Genomic DNA, 17,590 nt, shown 5'->3' with positions numbered 1-17,590 from the left:
AAGCGGTCTATATTGCACGATTCATTACGGATTTGTTGAAATTACCCCTAACTATTGAGATGGAAAGTACATAAAAAATCTTATTACATGATATGTTCCACTACCACGACTACGCAATTATTTTCTTCTACCAGTTCTTGCATGTTCACCAGTTCATTGACGAATGAGCAGAAGTTCAATATTGTTGTGCAAGGTCTGATGTATCATCACTTATTGAAACTCAACGAAACATATCAACTGCGGCGGACCACCAGACGATTTTCATCTAAAATTCTCTTGTACGCCATTCAAGAATCTTCATACAAAGAAACGAAACAGGTTCGTCGCAAGAAAGCGCAAGTTGCTGAAGCGATACAAATACGGGAACAACGTAATGATTGCATTAATCAACGCTGGATTCAAGCGACCACAGCAAAAAAGAAATTGATTAATTAAAGGTTGAGTAATGCTGGAACAAAACATATGAAACTTAGTTTCCCTATTGCGCTAATATGCGCTCAATGTTCGTAACTGTCACAAAACAGGCGTACGCCTCCCGTCTTCAACAAATTGGGGCAGATATCATTAGAGATGATCGTTGGCTAGGAAAGTGCTATGCGGTGAAGTTCATTCGTAGCATATGTATGTTCTGTGTTGGATCCATAAAACAAAGTGAGGTTTGTAGTGTCTGTTAGAATGAAAAATGTATAGTGCTCGATTAGATTAAGTCACGAGGATTTATGGCAGTTAAAATGATAGATTATTCTCTTCTGTTGTTTACGTGTTGGAGCACGCGCCGCTTAGAGTGTTCAACTGTTCTTCAGCGCTAAGCCTGTACTAGTCACAGTATTAAATTTGTAATGTTTCTCGTTTTGATAGATTATTTCGCTATTATTTTCCTGCCTCTACCTGTTGTTTCTCATTATTTCCTTACGTCTGCGCTATTCACTTAATAAGAAATTGATTAATTAAAAGCTGTGCCATGTTGGAACAAAATATATGCAACTTAGATCCCCTACTGTGCTTGAAATTACTTCAAACCCTTAACAAGAAATATGATAATGAGGAAATTATTAGTGTTGCGATAATAGTGATCGCGACTCAGACTTGTTACAATAAAACTCGTAATTTTGATTTTAATCGTATTGATTAGGGATATCGTTTTTGATTAAATGTAGTGTTCTTTGTTATAGATTTTATTTCCTCTTGTGTTCGTGTCGTCGTGTCGTCCGTGTGCCATGGTCTTCCAGGGTTTCTGCTGTTCACAATTAATTACATACATCTATCGGCACTTGTAATTAAAATCCCGCTATTGCAGTGATGGTGGTCACGTGAGGAATATTAGGCTTTTTTATAATACAACTTTTAATTTTGATTGTAATCACATTGATTAAGAATATATTCTTTGATTAAATGTGGTGTCCGTTTCTCGTTTTGATATGATATTGTTTAGCTATTATTTCCCTACATGTTGGAGGATATGTCGGTTTGGTTCTCTATTAGTGCTAGCTTTTGATTGCGTTGTGTTGATTCGAATTATTTCCTTATGTATGCGCTATTCAGTTCATAAGAAACTGATTAATTAAATTTATGTCATCTTGGAATATTAAACTTAGCTTGCATATTGTGCTCGAAATTACACCTATCAGAACTTGTCATTAAAATTCCACTGTTGCAATGATCGTGCTGATGTGTAGGAATATTAGACTTTTTATTACACAACTTGTAATTTTGATTGTAATCATATTCATTAATATCTTCTTTGTTTAAATGTGGTGTCCGTTTCTCGTTTTGACATGGTGTTGTTTAGGTATTATTTCCCTACATGTTGGAGGAAACGTCGGTTTGATTCTCTATTAGTGCTAGCTATTGATTGTGTTGTGTTGATTCGAATTATTTCCTTATGTCTGCGCTATTCACTTAATAAGAAATTGAATAATTAAAAGCTGTGTAATGGTGAAACAAAACAAATGACCCTTAGATTCCCTATTGCGCTCGAAATAACTTACATTTATCAGAACTTGTAATTAAAACTCCAGTGTTGCAATGATGGTTCTCACGACTCAAACTTTTTATAATAAAACTTGTAATTTTGTTTGTAGCTGATTAGGAATATCTTCTTTGACGAAATGTGCTACTCCATTTTAATTCTGATTCATTGAAACCTTGTGTGTATGATTACTGTTAATAAAATATATTATGTTTGATGTGTAGCACCTCTTCAATGCTATTGTATCGTACCTGTAATAAGTATAATCGTTGTTACGTGTATCGTATTGTGTTTCTTCTGCTTCAGGTTTTTTGGCTGGGTTTTTCTCCTCCACACACAGTCACAACATAATTTCCAGCACTAATACCATTAATAAATATATATTTTAACTTGTACTTTTGTGTATGGCTATCCTTTGCATGTCTATACTTGCATGTAAACCGCCTACCGCACACCTATTGTAGCGGAAAAAAAATTGTGAGTGAAGACGGCCCAGGTGGAAAAATCGCGAAAGATGTCGGCCCCGGCTGAAAAATGCCCACTGGTAAGCGCACAGGTAGCCCTCCTCCCATGCGCCACCTACCGCGCGCTGGAAAAATTCGCGAAAAAAGTCGGCCCAGGGCCAGGTGGCTATGTTGCTAACTCTCATCCGGTCTCCCTCCCAACCTAACCCCTACTGTTACCATATTTCTTTTAATTATTATTATTATTATTATTCCTGCATATCATTTCACACTACACTGTTACCATACGTGAATGCATGGTGCCTCGCGACGCTGATTGGATGTGCATGGTTCGGGACATTTCTTTTGTTTTTTTTCTGGATCACGTTGTGGATTATATACATGTTTAAATGTGACCAAGGGTCGTGTCCCCTCCCTTAGCGCTACCTACAAACGACAAAACCGCACACATTTTATGGCAAAGTGTATCCTTTTCCGGTTGCGGGTACCGTATAACGTTTTATGTGCCCGCAATTGTTCTGCGTGTGTGATTAAACCATCGACGTCGCACACCACTGCACAAGTGTTCCGAGCACTCACGTTTCAGCATGAAGTCTGCAGGGAACACTTCTTGCTTTTCTTTATCACATATGAATTCTGGATTTACATATTGTTCCGTAGGGTAATTCCGAATTTGCGAACCAGGTAATACGTTACTAAAAGCATGTAGCCCCACATGGCACACGCTTACAACATTGTGACATCAGTACGATACATGGTCATTGAATGGTCGTTCGCAAAAAAAAAAAAAAACACACAGAAGAAAAACGCTCTATTCAATATGTACTCATATAAGCAGTAAAAATGTCTTGTTGGCGACATAGCTTGTGATACCGTCACCGAAGAGAGCGGACGTCGCGATGTAGAACACCTCATGTACTATTTTAACATTTCGTAAGGACGAATTGTAAAAGGCAGCTCCTCGCACAATCTCCTGTCGAGTAACCTTCTCGGAATGCACACCAACGGCTTGCTTACACAATCAATGAGTCGCATGTTGCGTGAATACCGGGACCGAATGCATGTCACAGATACAAATATCCAATGACATAGTATGGAACGCGTTAAGCAGTCCAGTGGACGCGTTAAGTAGCTGCTCTCTTACTTCATCTTGGCGCTCCGAGTTTCGTACTCCTGGAGCAGCTATTGAGCAGCACTTGGACACGCTCGCTGGACTGCTGTTATTCCCTTTCTCTTTTTTCTATTCTTTCTGCTCTGCTGCCGCCCCACTGTCCAGCGTTCTCTTTCATCGCTTTCGTGGAGAGGAGGAAAGAGGTCACATGACGGAGCGCGGTACCCCTTTTGCGTGCATGCTCCAAAAGCTGGGGTGCGAAGAGCGCGCTCCCGTATGAAACTCGGAGTACGAGCATAACCACTTAAAGGTAGGAGTGCCAAACAGTCGCGCTCTGGACAAGTCACTTAAAGCGCCCGTATGCCTGTTGCGTTCAAGTTTGCCCGGCGATGTGAGCGCTAATCGGGACCCGAGCGGGAGCAGCGACTGGTCCGCACAGCCAGGCAGCCAAGCATGTATCATGGTTAAATATGCGCCTTTCAGATTGCCAACGCACGGCAAACCGCAACACAAATCGGGAACACAGTACCATTGCGTCGGTGGCTACCATAACAGATTCCAAAACATCGAAGGTAGCGTTCCAAAAATCAAGTTTTATCGCTTCCTCGGAAAACGTTGGGAGACAGAAAGGGGGAAAGCATTAACTGCGTCTGTACACCGTAAAAACGACGCAAAGTTTCCGGTCTGCATTCCACCTGGAGGTAATGTAGAGTTATACCCAAACAACTTTCGATATAAATTTACTTGGATATTATCACAAATTCTTCTAAACAATTATTGCGACCATAACGCATGCAGATTAGAAGGAAATATGAAAGGCTTATGCCCGGTTTCACCAATGCCGAATAACACTTGAACGGAGATCAATGGTCCCTTAACTTTAATGTAACACTTAACTGCGCTTCACAAACGGGAGTTATTGTTACTGAAACATTCATCACGTCACCAACTAACGTTTACAAAAAGAATTGGGCGTTCTCTTCATGTTTTAACAACGCTTGATCTCGGTTCAATGTTAACGAGCGTTGGTGAAACCGAGCCCTATTGTGGGCATCGACTCCCGCCGGTTGTTCTTGCAGCTATGTTCGAGGGTCTTCGTGCAGTGTGATGTTTACTTCGAAAAAAACATTGACCTGACTTACTTATTTCTTACTTCCTTATGTTCTCCAGGAGACATGGCGCTGTGAGGCTACCCCCTGGCATTTTTGTTGGGATGCCATAATGAAACACCGTGTGTGTCCCTCTCATGACCTTTAGGAGATCAAATAGCTTCTCCGTTTGCTCTCCCGTTACTACGTTGTCGAAAGTGCCGTTCAGAACCTCTTTACAGTTCGTCTGTAAGGCCCCCTCTGTTCAAACTCAACGATCTCAGCGAGTAGACAAACTATGCCTGGGTACGTGTGAAGGATATAACCAGGCAGTTTTCTTTTGCAGCTGGGAGACATGTGGTTGATATACCTGTACAGGTAAACATTACACAAACGAGCAGAAATATGTCAGATGCAAGCTGTTTATTACCAAGAGCAATAAACCATTGTTTTTGAGGCACCGTACTAGGTACACGGTACAATGCTGGTTGATGACACATATAAACTGCTGAAGAATTACCATTAACAGAATAGCCAACGATCAACGATGCAGCAGAGCACAGCAGCAGCCTTCAGTAGAGAAATATAATCGGCAAATGATCAACGATGCAGCACAGATGACTGTAGCCTCATCAGCTCTAAAAATACAATATGAAACGGCTCCACCCGGGCTCCCGTCTAAAGGAAAGCACACTGTCCACATTATACATACGTACTGGAAAATAAGTCGGCAATGCCTTTTATTCTTCATCTAACTGGATGGTGTCTCGAGCTATGTGGTGCGATACCCTTTGTCATGTCACGCTGCGGCTTTCAGCTTGGCTTTCCCCACTTTTGTGGCTGCCCCGGACATGTCGCCTCTTCTTCCTTGTTCAGGTAGAATCAGACTGCTGCTGCGCGCTTACATTTTCCCGCAATTCCAGCTTTATAGGTACACGACGCAACATGAACGGGCACTTGGACACCTGTGATGAGAAGGTACCGAAATCGAGTTAAATCAACTTTCAGTGCGGGTAAAATGTGCATTCAATGTTTTTTTTCTGATCAGGTATATCATTTTGATGTACAGTTTACAGTCAACCCTCGATTTATGAACACCCTCGGTTCCCCGAAAAATCGTTCATAAATCGAAGGATTCATAAATCGAAAATTCAGTTAACTGAGTACTATCGAGCAAATGGAACAGTATTTCCGAGTTGGGATTGTGTTTATAATGCCATATATTGTGTAATTTTGCTTTTGACCATGCCTTCTGCTGTATCAATCTCACAAAGAACAGACGTTAGAGCATTCACACTCTGTTTATTATGCAATACTAAATTGTTTAATTTTGCTTTGGACCATGCCTTCCGCTGTGTCAATCTTGGAAAGAAGAGATGTCACCACATTCGAACTGGACTGGTCGCGGATTTCCTCCGGCATTTTTAACCTCCGTTTATTAATCTCCGGGTGACAGCGACCACCTTATTCATCAACTGAGGTCAGGAACACTTGGTCGCCCCTTGTGCGACCTCGGAAAACCCGTTTGTTGTTCGGATTTCGAGGTGTTAAGAACAGAGGGTGCAATACCTGGAAAACGTTTTGTCCATTCAGGCGTCATTCATAAGACCACGGAATTATCCCTTTGAAAGTTTCTGTTGACCTCGGAACGATCCGTTCATAAATTGAGGGCAAAAACGCTGGGCAACTCCTAGTTGGTTCCCAGAAATTCCGTTCATTATTCGAATATCGAGGTTCATAAATCGAGGGAAAAATGAATGGAAAAAGTTTGGTTCCCTGTGCTGGTGTTCATAAAACGAGGGAATTCATAAATCGAAGGTTCATAAATCGAGGGTTGACTGTACATATATTACACATCGACTCACCTCCAGCCCGACGTTATAAACCACGCTGTCCTTCACTTAATCAGAAATGGACTTCGCTTTAACGACGATTTCGTTACCGTCCGATGCGTCATCGACGCCGAAAGCATGTTTGACTAGTAACTGGCCCTTCGATTCTCTGAAAACATCGTCAAGGGCCTCCTGCTTTTCAAACCCACAAAGGATGCGATACATTGCTTGGTTGCGCCAGAGCGAAACCGAAACACTCTTGAGTACGGACCAATGTTTCGATTTGTTTCCACATGCAGCGCTGTCGTCCACTGGTCGCAACGCCGCCTGGCCTGGAGCTACAGGCCTACTAGGACGCATACAACACGGTGATTGCTAACACGGCGCAGTCTTATTCTTCTCTTTTTCTTTATGCCGCACCTTCGGCCGAACTACGATTTTCTGTAATAAGACACTTGAAGATTAAATAACTATTGGAGAAATGAGACTGTCGGACGTAATGAGAGATTGACGGTAATGAGACTTCGGTTTTAATGAGATGTTATCGATAACATTGGAAAGTTGAACATGACTTCGCTGAAATCGGTAAATGCCCCGTGCATGGCAAAACACTTAAAGCAACAAGACACATGTCTTCTCTGTCCTTGCTCAGGCAACGCGTGGTGCACTGGTTTACGTCTGAAAGACGTGTAAATGTAGACTTGTGGGGAATGTCTATTACACGTCTAACAAAGTAGCTCTATTGCTCCGTATCCGTCCCCTAGCCCAGCTAACGTTACGCTAAAATACAGCTAATAGCCGGATAATTGTAGCATCGATTTAGACCTTTTTTAGACCAAACGTCTAAAATGGGACAGTACTTATCTATCCACTGAGCCGTCATATAGATATGTATTAGCCATGATGTCTAAAATTATACATATTTTATGCCTAGATTTTGGTGTTAGTGGCCCATGTATTGGTTCGTCCAGGTATATGTGCCTCACATGCACCTATCTGTGGTTCATACACAGCATGTCTTACAAAGGCAGCATGGATGTTGGTAAAAGATTTATTTCTATGAACATACCGGGCAAACACTGACTTCCAAACATGCGGACAAGTTAGCAGACATCGTGAGCACTTCCCCTCATTGTAGAATCACATACCAAGAAATCTTGGTACTCTTCCGAAGTAGATAGTAATGTACATGTACACAAATCGCAGCACTTGTGTCACTGGTAGCTGCAAGCATTGCCTCTGCCTTTGGGTCCATGCTGGAGTGCTCCAAAGGCAACCAGTACTTTACACACGTGTGGGGTGGTAGACGGCTGTGGGTAGCAGGAGGGAACGTTTCCGAGGTACACTGAAAATAGAAAAGACAATGTGTGATATCACTATAAATGCATGTATGTAAAAGTGTTGAATGCAGCTTGTTTGCAGGTGTTTACTGCAGAACTGAAATGTATGCATATTTTTTATTCAGGCACTATGCAAGTGTCAAGTACTTCCCTATCCATACATGTCGGATCATAGTTGCTTGTGCAGAACCCATTTGACTCCCGACTGACCATTCGAAGACGAAAGATGAGGTTACCAAAGAGATCGTGAAGTGACACATCCTATACTCCCCAAATCAAAATGCGCACACGCTAAAAAGGAAACTGTGTGACTGAATCTGAAAAATAATCAGTCTGACAGCCTGCACTTACATGACATAGATGACATGAATCCGATGCAGTTCAGACTCTCCATCTGTAACTGAAGCTCTTTGACAACAAAGTATTTACAAGAGACTCACACGAGCATCAGATTAGCGAGCACATAAAAATACAGCGGTATTGAACAACAGCACAGTCAGATTAGAAAAGGTAACGGTTTTTGTTTACCTGAAATGGGATCGTAGCTGCAGCTAAGCTGAAGTGCCAACAAATGGCTCACAGGACAGGCGTTGTGTTCGTCGTATGAGCCTGGAAGTACCTATAAAATACATGAAACCATGAGGTACAGCGCCAACATAATGTGTGCTGTTTTTGACAGCCATATATCAAATGAAAGAACTGCTCAACATACGCACTGTTTTAAATACAAATGCAATAATCTTAACCCTGTTGCCACTGGCAAAATGGTCACTGCACCCATATTTCACTGGAACACGGTCAGCATAGATTAGTGACAACAGCACAGAGTAGCGAGCACATAGAACACTAGGGGACAACAGATCTGGAGAGGTAACTGTTTTCGTTTACCTAAAATGTGATCGTAGCTCCAGCTGAGCTGAAGTGCCAACAAATGGGTCACAGGCCAGGCGTAGTAATCGTGACCTTCATTCCAAGACTCTACAGCACCTATAAAAATAATAAGGACGTGAATCCAAGAGGTACCCGAGCCAACAACGTATCCAAACGATTGAATCTTAACACACACATAGGTCAGTCCCAAATCTCCATATTGTTCGTTGCAACCACGCTGAACAGACAGCATTGAACGTAACCGACAATCTTGTTAACACATTTAGGTCAGTCCCACATTCTTATTGTGTTCGTCAATCATTCGCAACATCATGCTGCAGAGAAAGAAAACGATATTCAGCTGCTGTGATCATATGATATCGCATGCGATTGTGAACACAAGCAGGCGCAAATCTGAAAGCAAAGGACAAGAAAGAAAGAAAACTCACCCCTGAAACCTGAAGTCCGGCGAACAAAGGGACGTTGCCTCCCCGCTACAGCAGCGCTTAACGATATCGCTCATTGTATTGGACAGGATGCCAGAACTGTCCGGTTGACCCACAGATTGCAAGAAAAGATACGCGCGACACTATGCAAGAAATAAACTTAGTAAACTTCGAAACACTTCAGTAGCGAGCGTGAGCTCCAGCAACTGAGCGAACAAATTTGAACACTGACCGTTGCGCTGCGCCGCTGGCGGCGCCCTCTGCAGACGCCGTTTCCAAACTGGTGCGCCGAGGGCTTCTTCGCGCTTATGTTTTCGTCTCATTGCAGCACTCTTGCGCAGTCACATTTTCTTTTGCCTGCTTGTAACTTTATCAGACTAGGTTGTTCATGTGGTCAGTGCAAATAACAATCGAATTCAACCGCGCTGAGCCTTACGGTTGCAAGACAAACGGTTTGTAGTCGCTCTGTCATGACAGCAGCAACAACAAACTACTTTGATAATTTTTCGCAAAGCACAGAGGCAACCTTGTATTATAGCTCCAGTGAAAATATTTGCATACATTTGTGATGCAAGTCTAAATGTGGTCAACGTGTGACATGCTTTTAGACGTCTAACGGTAGACGTCTACTGCGAAGTATCTCGGCCATGTCTCGTAGACCACACCTTCTTAGACGTATAAATAATGTATAGCGTTATGGACAGCTTGTAGACGTCTAAATTTATCGGTATTACTAAAGTCTCAAGTTCACCCATTTTTAGACGTATACTAGCGCACCATGTGTTACCTGTGTGTAAGTGTTTTAGGTTGCAGTGGGGTTTTATCGATTTTAATGCAGCACCAAACAGTTTTAACGTTATTTGACTCTTACTTAACGTAATATGTGAAGGAAAGCGATAGGAACACAGAACGCGTATCGTTAACTGCACATTTAAGAAGGGTAGCTCGAAGGATATCGAACCTAACTCCATCATTTATTGAAGATGGACTCATCATATGAAGCAAGGGTATTATGAGGGTACCCTGTGTGCACGGGGGTAGAGCTGCAACAACGCAATTTCCAACTAGTTATTTTTCCTTCTTCGCTTTCGGATCATAGCCTTATCAAAATATTATTTTATGCTAGTTTTGCCAAACTATTGTTTCCTTGTTTCTTCACATAAAATATAATACACCGCTAGCATAAAAAAGCCCAATGAGGCATGATTGTTCTTCTATCTTTCTTTTTTTTCTGTTTTTCACTTACGTCAACCAGTGCATCGATGAAGTCTCTTAGGGCATGTAACTCGGTTTCGTTGAGTGTCGTGTGAACTGGAACTTCCTGAGCTAATGTGAGGTACAGTGCATTGTCGAGGTCAACTTGATACACCCTGCAAGAGTACATATGTTGAAAGCATGCAGTAAGTTCGCAACACAACGGCCGGCTTACTTCAAAACACTGCTACCATAGAGCTCAGAGTTAGACTACTTGCATCGTTGTCAATCCACGTTAAGAATGTGTCAGCTCTAAATGGTCGACATTTGCAGTACTGCGTTGGAAATAATGCCACAGAGTGCTGCACTCTGTTCGTCTTTTATGTTGGTGTCCCTCGTTTCAAGCGAGGAATGCATGGGACGATTTCCCGACGATTTCAGGACGAGAAAGTGCGGTGTATACGCCGTGGTGTGTCAGGTACAGAAATTCGCACACGTCTCGGGCGATGTGTAGTCCCAGCCTGTCAAGGAGGAGCTAGAGAGTGTCCTCACTGTCACGCCGTTCTCACTTGCTATTCTGTTTTCGCAATGGCGGACTGCCGTCATTCAACTTCCCTCATGGACGCCGCCATATTGAAAGCGCAGCGCAGTTTCACCGGGTGACGCGTTGACAACAGTTGATCGCCCAAGCCAGAGAGAAGGAAAACAAACGGGACGTATCCTTCCTGTGTTTCATGGTTTTCATCCTTTCTGGCTTGTGTTGGCTATTGTAGCGCTGGGTATGAGGCTGCCTGGAAGAAGGTGTATAACAACACGATTAAAGCACGTTGACAACACGGCGTGCGACAGTAGTAGTGGACAGAAGACCGAGGGTGCTGCACCGCGTGAGGCAGATGAAGTTGCAGGAGTATGAGCAACTTGCTCAGATTGTCGGAAGGACATCTATCACATTTATGGTGAATCCGACTTATCGATATTGACGAAGCACCCAAATTGGCGACAGAGCAGCAAGATCAGGCACGGAGAGACCATATTGAAACCAACAGAAAAATAATCCCGCTCTAGCCAAGAGCCTGTGGAAGCCGTAGCTGCGAGGAGCTTGCTCAGCACTTTCTGTTGCTTGGCCTTGAAGGTGCCGACGTTATGATAACGCTTTCGTTGGATTTCCGGCCGAATCTTAGCAGTCTCGGCGGGGCAGGAAGGAGCACTCCCTCGCGGAGCGAGTCTACCTAGAACGACTAGTGAAGCACACGATGCGAATCCGTACCGACCAGTAAAACACGCTTTCTCGACCGCAGATTAGGAAAAGCCTCAAATCAACCAGGAAAATTCGCAATTAAATTCAACGTCAACAACAACAACAGATAAATTAATGATGATGAATGAGGAAACGACGAGTGTGGAATTCAACGACATGTTGAAAGAAAGATAGCAAAAGACGAAAATCGTCATCGGTGCATTCGGCCAAACACTTCTGTAAAATGCCATTAAGTGAATATGGCAACATGAGTGCGCGTCACGCAGTCCGACGGTGTAGAGGGACCTCTATTCCGCATGCACAAACGTTGAGTACGAGTCTATTGTACGTCTATTGTCTATAGTCTATTGCACAATAGGTCGCGTTACGTAGTAACTCGAGAGCGCCGGGAGCGCGCTCCTTTATACTAAACGGTGTCACTCCTTTTCCGGAGCGTCGCACTCTTCATGAACTCTGACGCTCCAGCTAGCAGGTCGGAGCGGGAGCGTGACGTATGGAGGAAGACGAGTTCGGAAAACCAATGAGTTGCCTTGTAAACATGACCTGGGCGCTCATCGCGCTCGTGGGTCCAAAGGACCGTTGAGTAGACGCACCGATCGCGCTGCGTAGAGCCGCTATTTAACGCTCCCTAAGACTAATTCTGAATAACTTTGGCTGCGCCTCACCTCCCTCACGAGCAGCGAGCTGGTGCTCAACGGACTGGCAAGGCGATTGAGATTAAGCGTGACACTGGTACTCTAAGTTTATGCAAGCCGACCCTTACGTCTAGTTAGATTTGGTGATGCTGTTTTAGATGACTTGCGTGGCGAAGTCATACTAGGCTTTTGCCTAGGCGACACTGAAAAGAACTGAACAAGCGCAGAAAGTTGGGCTAGTTGGTTTAGCATACTGCAATATTTTGGGACGCGAAAGACAAGGACTGAAGGTACACACACACAAGCGTCACTCACAACTGAACTGTATTGCAGGAAAAGAAGACATACGTACACAACCGGTATCAGGTGACACGTGCCTAGGGCACGGGCCTAGGGTCCTTTCGGCCCCTAAAAAGGTAGTTGGCCTTTGCGCCATGGTCAAAAAGGCAGAACGGGAGGATCCGTGTGACATTGCACATTCTCAGAAATTCGTGCCTTGCTCATCTGGGGTTGTGTACAGCATTCCTCTGTCGTGCAATAGAGTATATATAGGCCAGACGGGCAGGTGCCTAAATATTAGACTTCAGGAACACTCCTACAGCCTAAGAAATGTGCCTTCGGATAATCTGGCATACCACTGCGATAGATGTGGTTGTGTTCCTGATTTTCGGGGCACCACTGTCAGGGAGAGCCAGGCATCAAATCACCCGGGAGATCACCGAAGCCCATCGCATACTTCGCGAATTCTTGCGAACTGAAGTCGGAAATTCACCAAGTAGAGGTCACTTTTTTACCACACCAATGTGAAGAGCGTGTCTAATTTACTCAAATTAATGATAATCGACAGTGATATTCAGGACCTATCCCATCGGAAAAAATAGCCGCACATCACGCTTTTCAGAGCACCGGACCATAACGCGCTACGACTTTTTGAGCGCAATCGCTCCCAGTCCGTTGAAAGGAGGTCCCAGACCCAGCCCACACAGTGATAGTAAAAAAAGTGACAGCTCCTGAAATTGGCAGAGAGAAAGCATGACCCAAGCGAATGCCGGACGCGATAAGCCATGCCTGTGTTATCTCTTTCGGCTATGCCGGTGTGGGCTGGGTTTCCAGCCTCCTTTCGTCCGACTGACAACGATTGTGCTGAAAAATTCCTGGCGCGCTATCCACTGGTTGCCCCGTAGAGCATGATGTTCGGCTATTATTTCCGATGGGATAGCTCTTGAATATCCCTCTCAATTGTCATTAATTTCAGTAAATTAGGCACGCTCTTCACATTGGTGAAGTAAAAAGGTGACCTTTACTTGGCAAATTTCAGACTCGAGTTCGCAAAAAATTACATAATTAAACTTAGGTTACACAGCATTCACATCAGGAGGTGGCAAAAACCTAGTAAGAACAAATGCCGTTGATCACACGATTCCAGGTGGTGTAGCTTTTTTGTTATAATTCAATGACACATTTTCTGGGACACCCTGCAGAAAACTGGAGCTCCCCGCGTAGCATTGGCCACGTGCTCATTGTGTCAGAAATGGCAGTGCACGATTTGCAACGTGGAGAAATAGGCACTCGTAATCGGTGCCAATTTCCCCGTTTTTTTTTCTTATCAACTCAACTCAACGAAAGCTCACTCGACAACGCCGTGTTAGTGCCAGTGATGGGGATTACCAAGTGCTCAATTACTACTTTAACTACGTTTCGCAGTACTTGTACTCTAGTTGAAGTAGGTTTCAATTTGTGTACCTTGTAGTGCACTTTAAGTACTATTCTTCGGTACCTTCCTTCAAGCACTCAGTTGGAAATGCGAATGCAAATCTTGTAAAAATATCAGTGTGTAATTTGAAAAAAGAAGAGAAAAAAAGGTGTCTAGTTCCTGTTCCTTTGTGCTTTTGTATCAGCCTACTTCTCAATCTGCTTCGTTCAGAGACCAGTACGAGCACGTCGCGCACTATTCAGGAGGACAACTTGCGAAATAATAATATAGTTTTCGCTAGCAGAGCTGATTTTCTGTCTACCTGTAAATACAAATTGGATTATATGTTTGGGTTCATATGAATCAGTCTGCTGTAAACTACCAATGTTTTCCCACTAGCGCTTGACAAAAATGATTGCTTCCAACTTTGTAAAGCAATAGTTAGCTCACCTTTTATCTCCACCAAGTGTCGAAGCGTCCACTGATACGACCTAAATTTGTAATGTACTTTGTGGGTACTTTGAAGTACATTGCCAAGGACTTCGTACTTTACTTTAGCTACATCTGTGGTATATGGCGTTTCGTACTGTACTTGAAGTACAACAGGTGCAAGATACGAGGTACTTTACTGTAAGCGCAATTTTGAGGTAGGGGAGACCGGGGAGAGTTGTCACATTCGCTACTGAAAGAAAACGAAGCGGGTAGCTGAGCCGTTTTCGAGCTCTTTGTTAGCGGCGCGAGCAACCACTAACTAAAAAAACAAAAAATAATAATAATTGTCACGGAAAGTATGACGAGGTACACACCGCACAAGTCTTGTTTCAGTCACGAGTAAGTAAAATTTTCAGTTCTTGCAATTTTCAAATTTTGTACTACACACACTGAAGCTCTTGAGAACTCACGTTTCTGTAATGTTTATTCAACTTTCGGAAATATTTTCACGGATTTTCAGGGGAATACGTTCCACAGTTAAGTCCACTGCAGATGTAAAGTGATTGCAGGTGTCGTATGGGTCAGTTGCCCCATATGAGGTGGGGTAAATGATCACGTACTTCAGCTGGTAGAGTAACTGAGAGCGCGATCTATATCAGCGAGAAAATGCTTCGTAACTTATATAGCACATCGTAGAGATTGTGTAATAATTTAGTGCCGCTTTTTACATTTACAATGCAGGTCTCTCAGCCAGTATATATAATGGCTAGTACATATAATGGCTCTCATGAATCCCGTACAGCTAGGACAGACGTGGAAATATAAAATGTAAGGTCCTTCTCTGCTCGCTAAGTATGTTTTCCAGACGCACTTCCAATGGTATTCCGTTCGGTACGCCTCCAAAATAAAGATTACGAGAAAATGCAACTGAGAAAACCTGCCCCAGCCCGTGTGACAACCTGCCCCGCTACTGGGGCGTATTGTCACACTTGACGGCCTCCGCGCAAATGTGTCTTTAAACTGTGCTTTAAAGCCAGCTCTAGTTTAATATGTAACCAAAAGATCGCACTAAAATTCAGCGTTGGTTTCATCAGCCTGACGAACGTATTTTCTTCATAGGAAGGTCACAAGTAAAAACTGTGACAGCTCTCCCCGGTCTCCCCTACTCTGCTCATCACTGGTTAGTGCCCTGTGTAAACCAGGTGCAGAAAATTCCCTCTTTTCATCCGCGCACATCGAAACGCGAAAGCTGCATCACGTAGCATGCACGAGGTCGTCGGGTATATGTCCGGTATATATATATATATATATATATATATATATATAGTTGAAATAAATGGGAGACAGAAGACGAAAGTAGGGGAAGTAACAAAAAAAGGGGTTTATTAAAACTTAAAAATCATAAAAGTTAGGGAGGATGTCTACGTTACGGCGGAAGCTCCGCCTTCTTCGGGACAAAAGAGTTTAGCTCTCATTAGCGCTCATTTAGCTCTTTTGTCCCGAAGAAGGCGGAGCTTCCGCCGTAACGTAGACATCCTCCCTAACTTTTATGATTTTTAAGTTTTAATAAACCCCTTTTTTGTTACTTCCCCTACTTTCGTCTTCTGTCTCCCATTTATTTCAACTATAATTACGTAGCCGTCCGATCCAACTCCAACTTCTCAAGATATATATATATATATATATATATATAGGCCCCTATGTATACCATAACATGCTCGTCATCGAAGGTTTCAGCATGATGCATTAAACCGGAATGACGTTCTCACTTTGTGGGGTCTGCGAGAATGCGGAGTGTGGTTGTTTGGATATCTGGTGACTCCGTAGTTGTCTGTTCGTGATACAGGGCAGCCTGGAAAATTTCTCTCGCTCCTTCTGCAGTCGAGGCTCTACGGGAAGAGAAAGGCGTGAAGGGTAAGAGAAAATCTAGCTCAGGACGAAAAGGCGCCTTGTTTTCATTCACAAAATATTCCTTTGTTGATTAGTGATCCGCTCTTGTGTTTTTCACAAGTTGAAGCAGAAAATGGGATTCTGTGGTTATTTATGAAGTTTACTCCATGATATGTATCCATTACATGATACCGCCCCAAACTCAAGGTGATGTTACCCACAATTGTCTGGTAGATGTCTTGAATACAGTACTCATGTAATTTAAATGCTTTTGTTAGTTTACTATCTTACTCAGTACTTCTTCCGAAGAGTTTTTGTATTCTATCTGGGATGCCTTTTGCCGTATTTTGTTCTAGATACGCGAATACATTGTTTGTTTACCTTGTTAAATTTCTCCATGTACCACGTACCATGTTAAATTTCTCAACTTTCGTCCGCTCAACTCAACTCCGCGTCCTTTCCATTTTACGTTGCGGACGGACTCCACGGATTCCGCTATCCGTTAGGAATCCGTCATCTGGTACAGTGTCATGTTCTCAAATCTGACATTATTTCTCGAAAATTTTGTTTTCAATGGATTGCAGGGAATTTTGTGAAATTACAGGGATCAAAATCCTACTGCGTGACAATAATGCCTACGCTTCAATAGAACATAAAAAAAGACCAACCTCTCGGGTTACCAATCCTTTACTACCCTAAACGTATCCCAAATACTCTTTCAGGTCGTTCATTATTCTACTTCATTTGCTGTCCTTTCAAAGTATTTGGACTGTATCTTCAGTACATTTTAACCCCATTGCTTAGTAACGTATTTTAAATACATGTTTTCACAATATCTCGCACATCTCTACCCCACAACGCCCCTACACCAGCTCGCTTGTTTGCTCAAAATTCAAATTAAAGTTTATTTCTTGAATAAAAGAAAGCTCCGTCTTGGATAACAGCTGCGACCGACCTCAGACAGGAAATACGAATTTTTTTGTTGAGCTTTGTGCGGTGATGGCAGCCGGCGATTGAAGCGCATAGCAGTCGCTACATCACACGTTTCGTAGTCTTCCACCACGAACGCCCTGTATCACAGCATGTCCAATTTTGTTTCACTCTCCTTCTCCTCCTCAAGAAGGCCCTGAATGCGGAGAGGGTTCGGATTGGTCTCGATGCCGGCCCCGCGATGACTGAACAAATCGTTTGCGAACACCAATGAGAGAGGGCTCCGCATTGCCTGCATTCTTGAGAAGGAGACGGAGAGAAAAAGCGTAAACTGAAGATTATCCCGCTCATAAATCACGCATGGTGAGTCGCGTTCCTTGTGTGCTACTGTCAAGGTAACGGTGCTTTTCATCGCGCCAGGAGAAATCTTTCCACTTT

The 17,590-nt window shown here is 43.2% G+C and overlaps 1 protein-coding gene and 1 long non-coding RNA gene across 3 annotated transcripts in view; both read right to left on the bottom strand.

The window, feature by feature from the left end:
* LOC135378490 (sulfhydryl oxidase 1-like) overlaps nt 1-17,590 on the bottom strand; it is a 157,867-nt gene that overhangs the window by 97,160 nt on the left and 43,117 nt on the right. Inside the window, exons 6-7 of the mRNA XM_064611544.1 lie at nt 16,102-16,221; nt 10,367-10,490 (exon numbers count right to left, since the gene is read on the bottom strand). Coding sequence (XP_064467614.1) covers nt 10,367-10,490; nt 16,102-16,221 — 244 coding nt within the window. The remainder of the gene's footprint in view (nt 1-10,366; nt 10,491-16,101; nt 16,222-17,590) is intronic.
* LOC135378491 (uncharacterized) lies at nt 7,498-10,360 on the bottom strand. 2 transcript variants are annotated; one of them, XR_010418413.1, is made up of 7 exons: nt 9,353-10,360; nt 9,124-9,263; nt 8,871-9,009; nt 8,693-8,791; nt 8,333-8,423; nt 8,156-8,198; nt 7,498-7,809 (listed from the first exon to the last, which is right to left on the bottom strand). It is a non-coding gene; the product is annotated as an uncharacterized LOC135378491 (long non-coding RNA). The 2 variants fall into 2 exon arrangements; XR_010418412.1 differs by having other exon boundaries at nt 9,124-10,360.

This window comes from Ornithodoros turicata, chromosome 1, assembly GCF_037126465.1.
Source record: "Ornithodoros turicata isolate Travis chromosome 1, ASM3712646v1, whole genome shotgun sequence".
Lineage (NCBI taxonomy): Eukaryota > Metazoa > Arthropoda > Arachnida > Ixodida > Argasidae > Ornithodoros > Ornithodoros turicata.
This window is presented reverse-complemented; position numbering and strand designations above follow the sequence as displayed.